This window comes from Falco biarmicus, chromosome 3 (genome assembly GCF_023638135.1).
Source record: "Falco biarmicus isolate bFalBia1 chromosome 3, bFalBia1.pri, whole genome shotgun sequence".
In the NCBI taxonomy this organism is placed as follows: Eukaryota; Metazoa; Chordata; class Aves; order Falconiformes; family Falconidae; genus Falco; species Falco biarmicus.
In genome coordinates this window covers 108,953,088-108,969,678 of record NC_079290.1, presented here as the reverse complement: position 1 = coordinate 108,969,678, position 16,591 = coordinate 108,953,088, and the positions used below count along the sequence as shown (strand labels likewise).

At 56.0% G+C, this 16,591-nt stretch overlaps 1 protein-coding gene across 3 annotated transcripts; it reads left to right on the top strand.

Moving 5' to 3' along the window:
• The first annotated feature begins 939 nt into the window (after positions 1-939).
• C1QB (complement C1q B chain) lies at positions 940-3,564 on the top strand. 3 transcript variants are annotated; one of them, XM_056333233.1, is made up of 3 exons: positions 940-1,128; positions 2,320-2,479; positions 2,833-3,564. In XM_056333233.1, exons 1-3 carry the CDS (start codon positions 955-957, stop codon positions 3,402-3,404), a joined length of 906 nt encoding a protein of 301 aa, XP_056189208.1. In that variant the 5' UTR covers positions 940-954; the 3' UTR covers positions 3,405-3,564. The 3 variants fall into 3 exon arrangements, with proteins under 3 accessions (XP_056189208.1, XP_056189207.1, XP_056189209.1); XM_056333232.1 differs by having other exon boundaries at positions 2,317-2,479; XM_056333234.1 differs by having other exon boundaries at positions 949-1,081; positions 2,317-2,479.
• The last annotated feature ends 13,027 nt before the right edge of the window (positions 3,565-16,591 follow it).

Genomic DNA, 16,591 nt, shown 5'->3' with positions numbered 1-16,591 from the left:
CACCATGTCTGGATGTCTGCATGACATCTGGATGTCTGCATGGTACCAGAACATCCCAGAGCCCTCCCTGACTCAGCCGTGTTCAGCATCCATGAGCATCATGCACTATTCACTACCCTGACTTTGCTTGCTGGGGTAGGACCCTCAGCTGCACTGACTGCAGGAAGGGGATGGTTCCTGCGCCCATGCACACAGCCCCCACCCGGGGGGGGGGGGGGGGGGGGGGGGGGCAAGACACACTGAGACTTCTCCAAGAAGGAGCCCTAATACTCCCTTTCCCCTCCAAGTGGATGCAATTCAGTTGCAGAGGGTCACAGACCACAGCAAACCTCACAGCCACCCATGCCTCTGGTGGCTGGGACACCCTCAGGGTCCTAGACTCACCAGGGACAGAGCAGGGTCTGAGCCACACCAAAGGAGCTTGTTGCTGTGGAGGTTACAGAGCCCACCAAAACCCAATGGAGATTCCTCCTGGCAGCACGCATGGAACAGTGGAAAAGGAGGTCATCTCCCCTGAACATCCGGAGCTTCACTTCCACAGGGCATCAGCAGAAAGCAGGACTGGACATGCTTTTACCGCAGGGTGAAATCATTTCCCATCCTCTGTAGCATCCTTTGGGTCCTGCCGGTACCTCCCAGCAGAGCTGGGGATGTGCGAAGGAGCCTGAGGGCTACTAGCTAAGTACATGCAACATTCCTGCAGCCCTCAGGGGTTATCCCAAACTTGTCGGGAGCTCACAGATGCGCTGCCCGTAGCAAGCACACATGAGCAGGACCCAGAGAGCTTGCAGGGCAGAGCAGACATCCCTCTGCTCCCCAGGGCCAGAGCTGTACGCCCGAGGGGCCCCAGGGTGCTCTTTGGGGGCGGCATGTTCTGCTGAGTTGACGGACAGCATTTGTGGCGGATATGAAAGTGCCACTGAAGAAAGGATAAGAGCTAAAGATAAAAAAGGGATGTGGCCCAGATCCTTTCACAATAATAACCTTTGCAGCAAACTTCTGCTTTCCCTCGTGGTCATTTCCAAGCAGGACACTGGCGTGTCCTGCTCCATCTCCCCACCCGTGCAACAAGAAGCTCAAGGTAAGAGCAAGAGGTCGGCAAGGCTGAGCTCCAGCTCCTCCCTGCAGGTAGGACCACGCTGGGAACCCATCAGCCCCAGGTTGACGGTCACCCCCTGCACCAGTGGCACTTCACTGTGGCTTGGGGTAGAAAAGAAAAGGGGGTCCTGAGCTGGGGGTGGTGGAGATACCTGATGGGACCTCGATCCCTCCTGCTTCACCTGGGGGAAGCGGGAGATGAAAAGGGAGATGGCAAAGGCCAAGAGAGGCGATCAGGGACTGAGCATCAGCGTGAAGGGAGCCCTGAGGGTGCTCTCCTGCCCTGAGATGCTCTTGTCGTCTGCCTGGACCTCAGCTAGGAGCCTGCAGACCGGTCCTTGTACCTGCTGCATCCAAATCGGAGCAGCTGTGGTTGGAGAATTCAACTCACCCACTTCTTTTCCTGCTGACACCAGAGTTTCAGTGCTGGGAAAGTCCACCCGAGGCCAGAGAGCATGGCTGGGGTGATGTGATGTCCCAATACAGCCCCCCCATGCCCAGTGCTTACCACACATGCACCTGCACCAGGAGCTGGGGAAGGAGCTGGTCTGTGGGATGCCAGGAGGGCAGAAGGAAGATGGGAACCCCAGGACTGGAAAGCCAGGTGACTGTCCCAGTAAGGCTAGTTAGATATAGAAACGCTCCTGGGATGAAGCAGGCATGTGGCAGGATACAATGGGAACCCACAGGGGTTGGGAGGGCAGGTCTGGGGATTTCATTGCTATCTGCAAGGATTAAAGCTCTGCCTCAGGTATGTGGGTGGAGAGCAAGAGCTATCTATCCCTTTGCCAATGATGAAACCGCTCTCACCTGGGGAGATGATTGTACCCTGCAGGTGTGGTCCTAAACCAGGATGGAGAATTTCTCCTCTGAGGGAGCAGTAGGGACCTGCAGCACATGCCTATGGCAGCAGCATGGCCAGGCTGGACATCAGACCTCTGGCACAGGCAAACCTGTCCCCAGATATTCATGTGGCTGAAGTTCTGGGCACTTGTAATCTGGTAATTTAAGAGCAGGAAGAGACTGACCATGCCCAAAGGGGCTGGTCCCTCCAAAGTCATCAGGAGAGCAAATTTGGCTCTGCAGCAGGATATTTTCCCTCCCTGATGATATTACCCAGATGTGCTTCTAGTTGTTGTCCTCTAGAGCAGCAAAGAGTGCCTTTCCCATCCCTCCCACCGCCCAAGGCAAGCCCCTTGACATCCTTCTGTGCTCCAGCAGATGCAGACCGTGTGGGCAATGCTCATCTGCCTGGCTGGAGGACAGCTCGCAAGTGCCTCCTTCTGCAAGACTTATGGCACCATCCCAGGCATCCCAGGGTTACCAGGACAGCCTGGCAGCAACGGCAGAGATGGGGAGAATGGCCCAAAGGGCGAGCAAGGTAAGGAGGAGGCTGCAGGTGGGGAAAACATCATCTTGTGAGTACCGAGCACAGGAAAAGGTGGTGCTGGGTGCATGGTCCTGGGAAAGCAATCCATTTTCCACCAGCCCCTTTGGGGTCTTACCAGGTGGGGGTGATGTTCAGGAACAGAAGGGGCTAGACAGACCAGAGCACCCTGAGGATCCTGGGGAGGGAGGGTGCATGAGAGCAAGGGGTGTCACACCTGCCAGGTGGGCAGGGGTCTCCACTGCCCCACACCCCAGCACAGGTACAGCAGTTTCCTTCCCAGTGCCACCTCTGCAGACCCGTGGGGCTTAGCTATGACCACAACGACTCTTCCTCCTGCTTTCTAGGTCCCCCTGGCCAGGTGGAGCACGAAGCAGACAAGGGGGAGAAAGGAGATCCCGGAGTACCAGGGCACCCTGGGAAGATCGGCCCCAGGGGCCTTCCAGGTTCAAGGGGATTACCAGGTCCACGGGGACTCCCTGGCCCTCAGGGGGACTCTGGTGACTACAAGTCCACCCTCAAGTCTGCCTTCTCCGCTGCCAGGACCATCAGCTCCTACCCACGCCGCGAGCAGCCCATCCGCTTTGACCGCATCATCACCAACGAGAAGGGTCACTATGAGAACCGCTACGGCCGCTTCACCTGCCGGATCCCAGGCATCTACTACTTCACCTACCACGTCACCTCCAGGGGCAACCTGTGCCTCAACGTGAAGAAGGGCCGGGGCAGCAGGGGTGAGAAGGTAGTGACCTTCTGCGACTACGTGCACAGCAGCTACCAGGTCACCACCGGCGGTGTGGTCCTCAAAATGGCAGTGAACGAGTCTGTCTGGCTGGAGCCAACGGAGAAGAACTCCCTGGTGGGGATTGAAGGGTCTGACAGCATCTTCTCCGGCTTCCTCATCTTCCCTGGGGCTTAGCCTGCTGAAGGTGTCTCTCTGCAGCCCTTCTGCTGCTGCTGGCTGAAGATGCCCCTGGAAATGACTCTTCGCTCCACATCTGGTGCCCTGAAACCTGTTGCTGCCGGTCTTGCACATTAAATGACAGCTCTTTGTGCTGCTGGTTCCTTCCTGCCTAGAACTTGTCTCCTTCCTCATGAATAATGCTCAGATACCCAGGGCATTGCCTCCTGCACCCCTGGGTTCAGCCCAGGTTCATTAGCATCTCATTAGTGCTGAGCAGAGCCAGGCAATTCATGCAGTTCCTGCTGCAGACCACGCTGAGCATCTCCTCCCAGAGCCACCCAGAGGAAGCCCCAGCCCAGGGTTGGGAATATAGCGGGAAAACTGGGGCCACTGGGAACTGGTGATAGATGGGGAGACGCTGAAGATGGTGCTGTACCTGAGAGTCCTGAAGCTGGTAGGATGTGGGGACACCAACCTCTCTTAGCCTTGGGGGTTTTTGGGGTGGTGGTGACAATAATACCCACAGAAGTTTGTGGAAGGGCCAGGTGTAGGTGGGGAAGCCAGAGCTTGATGCCATGATGGAAGAGGCGTGGAGCACACAGCTATCCCCTGGTGCAGCTGGGCAGGGTCCAGCAGAGCCCCATAACCCCAGCAGAGGACCCGTACGTCTAAGTCCTATAGCACCACCAAGCCCGCCCAGAGATGTCTTTATTAATTACTAGTAGAGCTGACGAACCCAAGGATCTCCAGACAAGAAGTCTGAGGAATGTCCTGTCCCTGGGGCAGGTGACAACCCAGCTTTGTACCTGGGTGGGCTCATTGCCTGCAGCCCCCAGCCCACCCATGACAGCGAAGCCCGTGGGGATGTACATGGGGTGCTCAGGACATAGGGGAGGATAATTTTTGCAGGGGTCTGGGATTTGAAAGGGGCTGGATGAAGGGGATGACAATAAAGGGTCTGGGGGGGACATGGAGTGGCTTTTATAGAGCATGGCCACTGAGCTCGTGGGGTCTGCCTCTGGGTGCAGGGTCTCACAGCTCCGGGCTGCGCAGGGCAGTGATGGGCAGAGGTACGGGCTGCCCCAGGGCTCCCAGTTCTGGCCGGGATGGTTTACCAGCAGGTGGCACTGGAGACTGGATCAGCCCTCGCCTCGCCAGCGTCCTCGTCCCACGGGCTGGGAGGGCAGAGCTCGCAGGGACTGGGCGGCAGTGGGAGGTCCAGCTCTGCCTTACCCCTGAGGTTAGGAGGAGACAGAGGGCAGGAGTAGTGCTGCTTCTTGCTGGCCTGGGTTAATGCCTCATCCTCTTTGACCTTCCCCCAGAAAAATCTGTGGCTCCTGTCCCCAGGGGTGCAATCACCCCATGTCCCCAGACCTCTACCTCCCATCAGGGCAGAGATGTCCCCTGTTGCATCCCAACGCTCCCCCCGTGCAGGAGCGCTGGGCTGCTTTTAACGCGCAGCTGCATGGCTCATGCCATTTCACAGCTGTAAACGCAGCATCCCAAATAAAATTGGGTCAGCAGGGCAGGTGGAGGGAAAGAGTAAGTCTTTGACCCCCAAAACAGGGGCTGGGCAGCATAAACCAGGTAAGACTCCTGAAAGCTCAGCAAGTCTGCAGGAGACACCAAGCCAAGGAGCAGCTGATGCACTGGAGGACAGGGCTGCCATCCAAACAGCCTCGATAAACTGGAGAAATGAGCTGGCAGGAACCCACTGACATTTAACGGGCACAAATGCAAAGTCCTTCCTCTGGCATGGGGTAACCTGCCACACAACGGGACAGGCAGGGGGAAGCTCCGCAGGAAAGGATAGGAGATGCTGGTGCACAGCAAGCTGAAGCTTTCTGCCTTTCCAAGGAACTGATATAATCATTTTGGACTTGTGAAAAGGTTTTTGGCAGGCCCCCTCTGGAGTGGAGCTGCTTTTTTTTTATTTGTTAAACTAATGTCTGACCTAACACCAGCACAAGCCAAAGGATTTCTGGGGTCTTGGCTGTGCCTGGAGGGAGTTGGAGGGCAGTGCAGGTACCAGCTGCAGCTCACTGTGCTTATGCAGCTGGAAAACAGAGGTGCACGGGCATTGCTTCTTCCTGGGGGGCTCAGCAATGCCACCTCAGGCATTAGCTCCCTTAAAGCTGCCAGTGTACAGACCATGGAGCAGCACACTCCTCAGGTATCCAAAATGGATGAGAAAAGGAGGCCAGAGGGCCGTGAGCGGCTGGTGGTCCATGCAGCATCATCGCTGAGTTCCTCCAGGGCTGCTCAGTGGGGGCAGCATGTTTCTGACCCTGCAGGGAGTCATACAGCCCCAAGGGCTGCTGGAGAGGACCCCCCTCCTCTCAAGCTCTTATAGCGCACCCTGAGGCCAGAGCCAAGATACAGGTGCCCCCTCCCAGGAGACCATCCACAGCAGGAGCCTGGATTGCTACCCTGCGGCAGCAATCCCTCCGCAAGATCCTCGGGGCCAAGGCAAGAAAAAATAAAACTGATCTGAGCAGCTAGTGCTGTGCTGTCTGTCACACGTTGCCTGCTTGATGTTACCCAGGCAAGGCAGGATTGCTACAGCTGGGCTCTCAAACCTCCCCTGCCCTGCACGGTGTGCATAATTAATTAATCCCATGCAAAACAAAGCAATCTGGGAACAACACAACCATTACCAGGAGAGTTGGAGAGAAACCTGTTGCACGGTCAGGTGCAGCCTGGTGGTAAGGAGGTCAGACAGGGGAAGCTCCACATTCACTGTCTCTCAGGGAAACGACCAATTTGCATCTTTAATTAATTATTTACATCTTACCCATGAGCACCTGTCACCCACCAAACTTTAACCTGGCCGCGTACGCACTCACTGAATAGATGTGCAGGCTTTTTCTCACCCAGGACCTGGCGGAGCTGTTCCAGTGCTCTGTGCATGCTGTGTGCACTGTCTTTCTGCTCACTCACACCCGTCTGGGCATGCTTACACTGTGGACTTGTGCACGCTCACCTTGCTTAGTGCCTGTGATGCTGGTCTGTGCATGCTTGCACTGTGCACACATGCATGCTCACCATGCACTGTGCACACGTGCTGCTCTGTGCATGCTTGCATGGTGCACACATACATGTTCACCATGCACTGTGCACACCTGCTGCTCTGTGCATGCTTGCACTGTGCACACATGCATACTCACTGTGCTCTGTGCACACGTGCTGCTCTGTGCATGCTTGCACCGTGCACACATACATGTTCACCATGCACTGTGCGCACCTGCTGCTCTGTGCATGCTTGCACTGTGCACACATGCATGCTCACCGTGCTCTGTGTGCACGCTTGCTGCTCTGTGCATGCTCACACTCTGCACACTCACTCCACTTTGTGCAAATACATGCTGTTCTGGTAGAAGCTGAGGCAGGTGGTGTTTCGAGAGGGAGCAGGAGTTTCACAGCTGGAAGTGTTTTGCCAAGCTGTAGCTAAGCAAATTTGGGGTGCTTTGGCCTCTCCATGCTGGAGGTTACACAGACTGGGTGAGCGGGGTGGGACATGGAGCTAACCAGGAGCACAGCTGTCTCACCCTGCCCCATCACATACCACGTGAAGGTGTCCAGTGACACCAAAAAGCAGCAAGTATTAAAGGCATTTTCTGGGGAGTCCCTGCAAGCAGGCACTGCTTTGGTCCGAATTGGAGCAAATCCACTGATGTGCAAAGGCACTGGTAGAGAGCTATCAGGATTTTAAAATAAAATCATCCTATTTCAAGAGACATAGCAACAGGGATCAGCAAGACTAATCACATAGAAGTTACCCCTGCATCATTTAGCTGGGCTTTTCTCTGTGCTGAAGCTCCAGTCCAGGCGTAAGCAGAACTCTGGCAGGGTCTGATGTGGCGGAACATACTAGTTGCCTATCAATATTCATGGAAGGCAATGCTGAACTGGAGAGCTCAAAGCATGGTCACGCTGCTTGTCAGCAAGACTGAGCCAGGGATGTCGGTCCTGCAGCCTGGTCTAACATCACTAGCGAACACCGTGGCAGTTGCAGAGATGTTGATCTGTTTGCGCTGAGCCTGGCCGGTTCCCCGTACCTGCTACCCAAGGAAGAGCGCTACCTAACCCATCCTTGGTTGGCCTCGCTCCTTGTTGGCAACACCACACAGCCACAGGGTCTTCTAGAGGCTACAGCCTCCCATGCCAGCCCTGCCTAACAGCCCCCACAGCTCATGACGTTGCTCCTAGACACAGGGATGCTTTTCCCTCGCCAGCAGCTCCCTCTGACACCCTGTGAGCGTTTCCCTCCCTCAGCCTCCCAGCACCAAGGCACAGTCACTGCTGCCAAGCTGGCAGCTGCTCTCCACCTTCTCCTCTGCCCTCAGGCTGAGCTGCGCAGCGAGATGTGTTTTTCCCATGTTCTGCCTTCCCTCCCCTTCCTCAAACCCTAATCCCAAGCAGGAGCTACACGGGACACCCTGCACGGGTTCAGTGCTGTGCCATGCTACCCGTGTGCTGGGGGCAGAGGCGTTGCTGGGGCAGTGCACTGTGGCCTGTGGTTGTTGCGAGGGTGGCAGACACCCAAGGGACACGCAGGACCACTCGGGTTCAGTGGGGACCGAGGCCACACGCAGCTGCCGCAGTGCCAGCAGCGCAGGAGCTTCCCGCATGGATCCCCTGGCTCGCCTGGAGACTGGGGCTGCTGGCAACCTCAGTGGGACTTGTATGGACTCATACACAGCAGGAACCAGCCCGAGACTGGGAAGGGAGTTCAGGCAACACCTCCCATCCCACACCTAACCTCGGGGCTTCTGATACCTTTGTTTCCCCCCTCCTCGCTCAGGCTTAGATTTAAATTTGAATGGGAAGGAGCAATTGCTGCTTTTGCCTGCAGCAACACAGACTGGCTTGTCTCCCAGTTTAAGCTTCACAGAGAATTCCTGCTTTTCCTGGCCCCTCTGCAAATCCCGGGAGCTGTGAGGCTCTGCTCTAAGCTGGCCACCAAGGAGTTAAGTCCCAGCCCTTTTTTTTTTTTTTTTTTTTTTCCTGCTCTGCCTCCTTATGAGGAACAGCCTTTGCAGGGCTGCAGAAAGGCTCTTTCTTTCCCCAGCAGATCTCTGGGAATGAAAAGTCTGTGTTCCAGATATTAAATTACTCATAAAATAGTTGGCCTATCCCTGAGGCGGCTCCGCACCCCCCCAGCCCCCACCGCCCGCTCTGACGGGCTGCTGATGTGCATCTGCATGTCACCTCCTGCTACAAGGTCAATCTCTCCAATTTAAAGCAGCAACGTTGGAAAGCAAACCAGATTTCAGCTGGAATTAGCTTCAAATGGAGCATTCAGGGGACTCGTGCTGGGAAGGGAGAGCAGGAGGGGAAGGACCAGCAGAGCCAGGTTGTGGGATGGTGCCATCGTGACGGGGGGCTGGAGCAGGGATGCTGCCAGGGGAGAGGATGCTCGGGTATCCCTTACCCTGCAGTGTGGGGTGCATGCGGGCAGGCAGGGTGGGAAGGGCACAATCCCTCACCCCTTTGCAGCTTTTGCAGCCCTGGCCCATGGCCTGGGTGGCGAGAGCCACTTGGTCCCCATGGGAGGCCGCTTGGACCAGCGGGGCCATCGGTGACCTACAATGCGGCGGGGGGCGTGAGGCGGGGCAGCAGGGCCGAGGTTTCCATGGGGATGTGCGGGATGGGAAGCCTGGCCAGCGTTCAGCTCCAGGCACAGCTCGCCTCGACGTCGGGCTCGGCTCCTTCCGCTCCGTTTCCCGCTGCCTCCCGCCCTCACGCCTCGCGGCGCCTGCCGGCAGCCGAGCAGCATCTCCCCCAGCCTCCGCCCCTGCATGTTGAAGCAGCAGAAGAGGATGCAGGAGAGCCTGGTGGGAGCACGGTGTGGTCCTCCTGTCCCACTGCGTGTCCTTAACTCCTTGAGGGATGCAGCTCGATGAGCTTGGGTTTGCCCCCCCACACCCCGTGCATGCAGGCTGCCCCGTGGTCCCAGAGCAGTGAGACTGGGTGCCATGCTGGGGACCCACTCCGCCATGACATGGGACCAGGTTGCCAGTGAAACCCCAAAACCTGCACTGGAGATGTGACAGCGTGGGTGTGGGAGAGCCCCACATAGCCCTGCTTTCCTCTCCAGCGTTTTTATGAAGAAAAAAGGCAGACCCTTTTTTTCTTCCACTGCTGGCTCCTGGGAATGACTGGGGACACATCAGCGACCCCCCGAATGCCTCAGTTTCCCTGCAGGGAGGAACAGACCCTGCTGTGTTCCATACCCTGTCCTACCAGCCTCGCTGGCGAGCCGCGTGAGTTTCAGCCCTGGTTTTGCAGTACCCGCTGGGAAGACGAGCTGTGTTCTCAGCCTGTGTGAGGTGGTGAGAGCAGCCCCCAGCCCCATCCTTGTCACATATGTAGCCATGTGCCTCGCATGAGGCTCGTCAGAGGCTTGTGTGAATTAATATGCAGGGCACGTAGCAGGCATACGCCCCAAATGCAAACCACACAAACATCATGCGAAGCACAACACGTTTTCAACATGCAGCATGAGAGCAATGCACACGCAAGCTGGGCAGGCAGTGCCGGGATGGAAAAGTCCAGGATTGCTCTCAACAGCTTCCCGCTGCCCTAAATCTTGCATTTACATGCAGAAGGAAAAAAAAAAAAGAATGAAGTAGACAGCTAGGAGCCCAGAGCGCAGCGAGACACTGCCATGTGCAGCCTCGTGAGGGCTGCTACACCGCAGAAGGGTCCCTGGGGAAATGTGTGCAACACGCACGGACACATACCTGAAATACCCGTCTGGTTTTTGAATGGGGATTATCTGTGAGTCTGCAGTCTTGGCTGACTCGGAAAGAGCAGGGGCTGGAGCCCTAGGGTGAGCACTCGGAAAGCAGCTCCCCATGGGCTGAATGCCGCTGCCCAGTGCTCCCTTCTGTTCCCATTATGTGCCAGGAGAGCTTTTGTCTGGGGATGCTGGCATGTGGAGTCACCAAGGAGACGGGAACAGCAGCGGGTCATCAGCGACGCTTCCAGACAAGCTGGGAGGGAGTTAGACAGCCCGGTACATCCCCGAGCGAGAGGCTTCGGCCAGCGGTGCTGGGCTGGGGATGCACATCTGCCACGCACTGCATGGCCTGGAGTCCTCTGCTCTGTGGGGTGACCCTGTGTCATGGATCCGACCCTGCAGCTTGGGGATGCCACGAGGGCTGGGAAATGTCAGGCTCTGGGAACATCAGGGGTTTGCGCAGAGTTTTGGCTCCTGGAGACCCCTCGGCTGTACACAGCACCAGGCGCCAGCAATGGGAAGCCCCCAGGGTCCACTAAGGCTACCACCAGCTACCTGCAGTGGAGTATGGTCCCTTGGGATGCTGGGGAGAGAGTGTGGGTCACTGGGTGCCGTGCTGGGTGCCTCCCCCCTATGCTGGGTGCTGGCCCTGCATGTAGAAGAGCTCCCTGGAGAAAGACAAGGGTCAGCTGGCCCTTCCCAGCCCCACATGGTCTCCTGGGGCAGGCTGGGTGAGCGGGGGAGATGGTCTCTCTTTCTAACGTCCATGTGCATCTGCCACAACTGCTCCAACTCTGTCCCTAGGCTCTGGGTGAGTCCTGGTAGTTCTGCCTTGGTCCTTTGGTCTCCACCACCATCACACTTGTCCCTCAGGCTTGATGTAGAGCAAGGAGCTAAAGCCATTCACCAGGGTTTTGCTAGCAGCATTTCGTACCTGCTTTGTGTTGATTCAGAGGAGGACCTGCACCCTCGCTGAGCCGAGAAAGAGAAGGAAAAGCCTTTCTGAAGGAGAAACAAATGCCAGCGGAGTCTGTGAAATGCTGGAGCACCTTTTTGCCTTCACAGCCCCAACATACCGCCACCACCAATTGTCCCAAAAGGCAATGGAGACAGATGCTCCTGTCATTTACCCAGCTGGGACCTCAGGGGAGGATGCAGAGCATGAGTGTTCTAGAAGGGAAAGGTGGGCTGAGGGTTACCCAGGAGCCTTGTCCTCCTCCTTCAGGCAGGCTTCTCCATCGTCCTGTGCCTCCCATCAGGGGTTTGTGTGGTTGTGTCTCTATTTTCCGCCTTTTCCCTTGGTTTTCGTTTTCCCCTAGTAAAATGCATTCCAGGAACATTGGTTGTGTCTGAATATTGTGCATTCATGACCCCAAGGACCTCCACCAGACCATCTGAAGCACCCTGAGCCCAGGGTGAGTGGGTGGACAGTTCTGTGGACAGAAACATCACCCATTTATTAGTCATGCATTTTGGTGTTTGGGATTCTGGATTCAATGTATTTAATTTTTAAAGGCAGCTCGTGTTGTACTGTCAAATAACCTTTATTTCCCCAAGTTGCATTTTTCCTTGACCCTGGTTTTGCTGCAACATCGCTTGTGTCTGGGAGTGCTCAGAGGCCCTGAAGTGAATGTCACGGGAGACAGGCAGTGCCCCCACAAGTTTCCTCTTGCAATTTTTAGCCACGAAAGATCAACCTCCAGCCTACCGAGCTGGATTCAGCTGCATGTCTGGCTGCTCACGATGTGGCACAACTACTTGGCACAGCCTGTGAGATTCAGGGGAGGTTACAGCTGCTCTGCCTCGGTGCAGGACCACCAAAGCACCCCACTTCATCCTTCCTTCTGGTCTCTTTTTCCCACTGTCAGTGTCATCCTGAAGTCCTCACACCTTGATGCATCTGCAGGCGCATCCTTCCTGCGTACCATTCACCAAGTCGAGGTGATCTGCTGCAGGAGATAGGGTGTGCAAAAAGAGGATTTAGTCTCAGTGGTCTATTTTGGCCTGGGACAACATCCTTTGGCTATCAGCAGCTCCCAGCCCAGCAATGTGAATGTTCTGGTGTGTATTAAGTAAGTAGTCAGAAATTGCACTGAAACCTTGTGGTGGAGACATTAATGATTAACCTCTTTAGCATGAGCTCTCCGGAGTGGATTTTCCAGTGTCTGGTAAGGTATTGAAGCTCTTGCCAACACCTTAACACAGTTTGGTTCAACAGTGAGCAGCCCAGGCTGTTACTCAGTCTCAGCCAGCCCATCACCCCCCTGCCAGGACCATGCAAGCTCGGAGGCTGCCTTAACTGGGGCAAGATGCCCTGCAAGCATCCTTGGAGCCACGTTTCACGATGCTTCGCCTCTGGCTGCTGCAAAGGTTTTGCTGCTCTGCAAGACACGGTGTGTGCGCTATATTGGGCTGGAAATTTTCCTGAGCCTGACATCTCTGTCCTATACCTGCCTCTGAGCAGCTGGCAAGCAAACGGGGGGACGTGTTGGAGCACAGACCAGAGTGAGAAGGGCCATAGGTATGCTTGTGCCTCCTTCCATTTCCAGCCCAGGCAGATGCTTCAGGGCCCTGGTGTACGCTCAGAAAATCCAAGACAAGGCACAGGGGCAAGCGTACGTTTTGTGATGGACTGTTTGGCATCTCTGAGCTGCTGAGGCTATCGTGCAGTTTGGGTTTGCTCCCCTGGTACCTGGGGACCGTCTGTTGCGATACAAAGGGCAAAATGCCGCAGCAGGAGACGGCAATGCTGGAACCAGGAAAACCCAGCCGACATTTTCTTCCTTCCCTGGCTTTGCCACTAGATGTCATAGGAAAAGCAACATTTCCATCCCAGTTCGGCTCTCCCGGATGGGATTTTGGGGGGCTAGCAGGTCTTCCTCCCACCGCCGGCCATGAAGCATCTTCCCAGCCTCCGCCTCGGTGGCTTTGTCTGTCTGCAGAGCCCCTGGAGAAACCATCGCCAGGGATTCAGGGTTCAATGGACATTGAAATGCAACTGAAACCTTTTTTCCCAGCGCCTGGCTAAGCTGCCCGCTCAGACCCTCCCAGGAGGGAGCCGCGCGTCACCCTTTCTCAAAGGGGCGACGCTGTCACGCCGGGACCCGCGGCACCTACAGCAATATGGTCCCCTCAAACAAGTCGGACAAACAAGGCCTTTATAGGCACTTTCTTTTCTTCTGGAGTGGAAGACAGAGAAGCCGGGGGAGAACTCGGGGGCGTCCCACCGCAGCGGAGCAGCACACAAAGGCTCGCAATGAAAGGGGCGCCAGCAAATCCTCTTAGGGGCTTCACTGTGTGCACATTCATATTCCAGCCCCATCTGCCGGGGGGATCCCCGGGAGTGAGGGGGGGGAGAGGGGCTCTCCCTGCTCCGCGCCGCCAAAGCAAGCAAAACGCATTCAGGGAGTGAGAAAGGGATGAAAAGGAAGAAAGGCCATGCCACGCCGGTGCAGAGCTGGGTGGTAAATGCGGCTCTGCCGACGCCGTGGGGAGGGGGTCTTGCTTACAGGGGAGAGGGAGGCAGCTTGGGTGGGGGCTGTGCAAATGCTGACACCCCCCCTTGGCCCCCGGGGGTGAGACGGGAGTGGGGGGAGCCTTCTGAGGGGGGCAAGGTGTGCAAGCCTGGTGCCTGTGGGCAGAAGAGCTGTGCGGGCACCCTGGGCACAGAGGAGCACCCTCCATGGGTTTAAGGGTTCCTTGACTGCTGGGGACCTGGTGGGACCACAGGAGGGTGGGGGTGACCTGGCCCTCTGGGAAGCCAATGTGCTGGTGACGATGCTTGGTCCCATGTGAGCTGAGCCGGGCTGGGGCATCGTAGCCCTGCTGCACAGCTCCTGGGGGATTAGGGAGTCTCGTGGGGCTCCGGGCAGGAGCACGGACACCCAGCATCTCACAGCCCTCAGAAGCCAGAGTAATGGCATGCAGAGGAGTTAGAAGGATGGCATCCTACCTGTGGTCCTACTGTCAGAGTGTGGACAGATGTCTGATGCTTCTTTGAAGTTGTCAGGACCAGAGGAACCAGATGTGGGGCCACAGCAGTCAGTGGGCAGCAGCTTCCAGAGCCTGGAGCCAGGCACCCAGGCAGGGGAAGGGAATCCTCGTGTCTATCCTGGCAGGACTTTAGTTCACTGGGGCTTTCAGCTCCTACAGAGACCAAGCAAAGCTAATAGGACTTGAATTTCTTCCCAAGACAGAGGAAAGCCAGGGATACTCTTTTTAGTTTGGTCTGGAGAAACATCTGTCCCTCCCTAGAAGCAGATGATGAAGGTGACTGAGTAAATAACACACATTAATACCCATTTCTAGGTGCTGCAGGACAGCAAAAGTTCTGTCTCCCACAGGTTTGCACTTGTTGGGCCTCTTCTTCTTCCTGCCCATCCTGCAGCCTCAAGTCTCTCTGCATGGTGCATTGGTGAGGACAAGAATATGTCTACACTGGGTCGGTCTACACCAGGGATTTGCTCTCTGCTTCCCTAGGCTCAGGGCAGCCACTTTGATGTGCACGTGGGTGAGCAGATCAGAAGGGTTAGGCCAATTTGGGGGGGGGGTGGCGCTTTTGGGAAGCTGAGCCAGGGGAGCTGGGAGCCCTGCCCAGGCTTGGACACAGCAAGAAACGGAGCCCAAGCAACCAAAGCCCAGCCTAAGTCTTCCACCTCTCTTGGGGACAACTGATGTGCTTGTCTAGTGACGCCAGTGACTTGCTGCAGCAGCGTGGAGAGAGTGGGGAAGATGTGATGTTCTCTCTTGTATGGGCTGAGGATTTAATTACTGCAGCTAAGGCAGCTTGTGTCTCTTTCCAGCCTGGCGCCAATCCAGTCCAGGGAGCGGTCCTTCCTCTCTGGTGGCCTGCAGCCAGTGCTCCAGGAGCCCTTCCAATTCTGCTATGATGTGGTTGGGTCATGCACTGGGAGAACATCTCTTTCCTGCAGCTGGCTGTGGATGTCAGGGAAGGAGAACAAAGTGTTGGAGAAGCAAAGAGGATCAGGGTGCCCCAGGCAGCGTTAGGTCTCTTCAGGAGGCATGGAGCTGAGAGACGTGAACTGGAGTGGGGCTGAGGTGGGGATGTGGCTGCTTTGGGCAGTCCCATCAGGGTTCCTGAAGTTTTCAAGCCTGTGTCTGAGGAAGGCGTGCAAGAGTGAGGTGGTGGCAGCTATTCCCTATCTGGGGAGCTCCAAAGCCTTGTGTTCAGAGGTGGATAGCAACAGGTATGTCCATTATCTGGAGGATGCTGTTCTTTACTGCCTGCAGAAATGACTCATGAGCAGGTTGGGTAACTCCTGGTGCCAAGCTGGTGATGAAGGTCAGACAGTCTGTGCGTGGCTCTCCAGGGTGAGACAGCGTGAGACACAAACAGCGACAGACCGAAGGAGATCAGGACGGTGGAGGGCACCGCCTCTCTGGAGGGCACCACAGGCCACCCACACGAGTCTGCTGAAGGGATGCCGATGCCAAAGGCTGCACAACACATAACCTGAGCTTATAGTGACATCACTCAGGCTCTGGGGACTACCTATGTGTCCATGCAGCTAGCCAGCTGCTTCCCAGCACAGCCTGGACCATTCAAATTGCAGAAGGAAAGGTCTGTCAGAAGGACTCATGAGGAGGCTCCATTTAGCTGCTGAACATGACCATCAGATGACTTTGAGCTGTGGCTGGCTTGGATGCGTTTGGAAGAGCCAGCTGGGGCAGTTCTTCCACAGGCGGGAGAACAAGTTGTGTTTGTCCCACCTGGCTATTCCAAAAATTGCCTGAGGTGCGTGGGAGGAAGGAAGGTTGCATGAACATGGTTGGTGACTCTTTCAGCTGGGGATCCAGCATCAGTGCAGGGATCAGGGAGGGACTGTTGGAAAAGGAGAAGAGGAACGTGTGGATGTGGCTCTACCTGACTGTGACCATTTTTGCCTCCAGTGATCTTGTCCCTTTCACCACTGCCTCCTCAGCAGGGAGGACTCGTGATGCCTTGTCAAAAGCAACCAACATGCTCATGAAAAGTGCTGCCAGGGACTTATTTTGCAATGCATGTAGGTGTCTACCTGCAACATGCCCTCAGCTTCCAGGGAAGCCTCCTCATAGCAGAGCTGCAGGACTGAGAGTACTTCGCTGGTGCTCATCGCCTGGAGAACACACTGGTCAGATGTAGGAGTGTCTAATGCAGACCAGACCGGTGCTCTGTGCATCAGGACCACACACACACGCACACACACCCCCATGAGAAGGACAATGTTAGGTGATTCAGAGTGAGATACAGTTTTGGCATAACCAGTTGCCAAGGGAGCCCAGGTAGAAACCCTTAACACATGGGAAAAAGGGTTTAACACTCATCGAAAGTCAGGATTTGGCCTTTTTTGCCTATGGTGGAAGGTGGCATATATAGGTTTTTTACTTCTATTATTCTGAAGAGAGCACTTTGAGTGTCTTCAACCTCCACCAAATGCAGACAAACTTTTGTAGATCC

What these genes read in the sequence shown, in the direction of transcription:
- C1QB (XM_056333232.1), top strand. Translation starts at nt 955, where the DNA reads ATGTGGCCCAGATCCTTTCACAATAATAACCTTTGCAGCAAACTTCTG. An exon ending in GCTCCAGCTCCTCCCTGCAG is followed by an intron (nt 1,129 to 2,316) that starts GTAGGACCACGC and finishes TCTGTGCTCCAG; the next exon opens with CAGATGCAGACCGTGTGGGC. An exon ending in TGGCCCAAAGGGCGAGCAAG is followed by an intron (nt 2,480 to 2,832) that starts GTAAGGAGGAGG and finishes CCTGCTTTCTAG; the next exon opens with GTCCCCCTGGCCAGGTGGAG.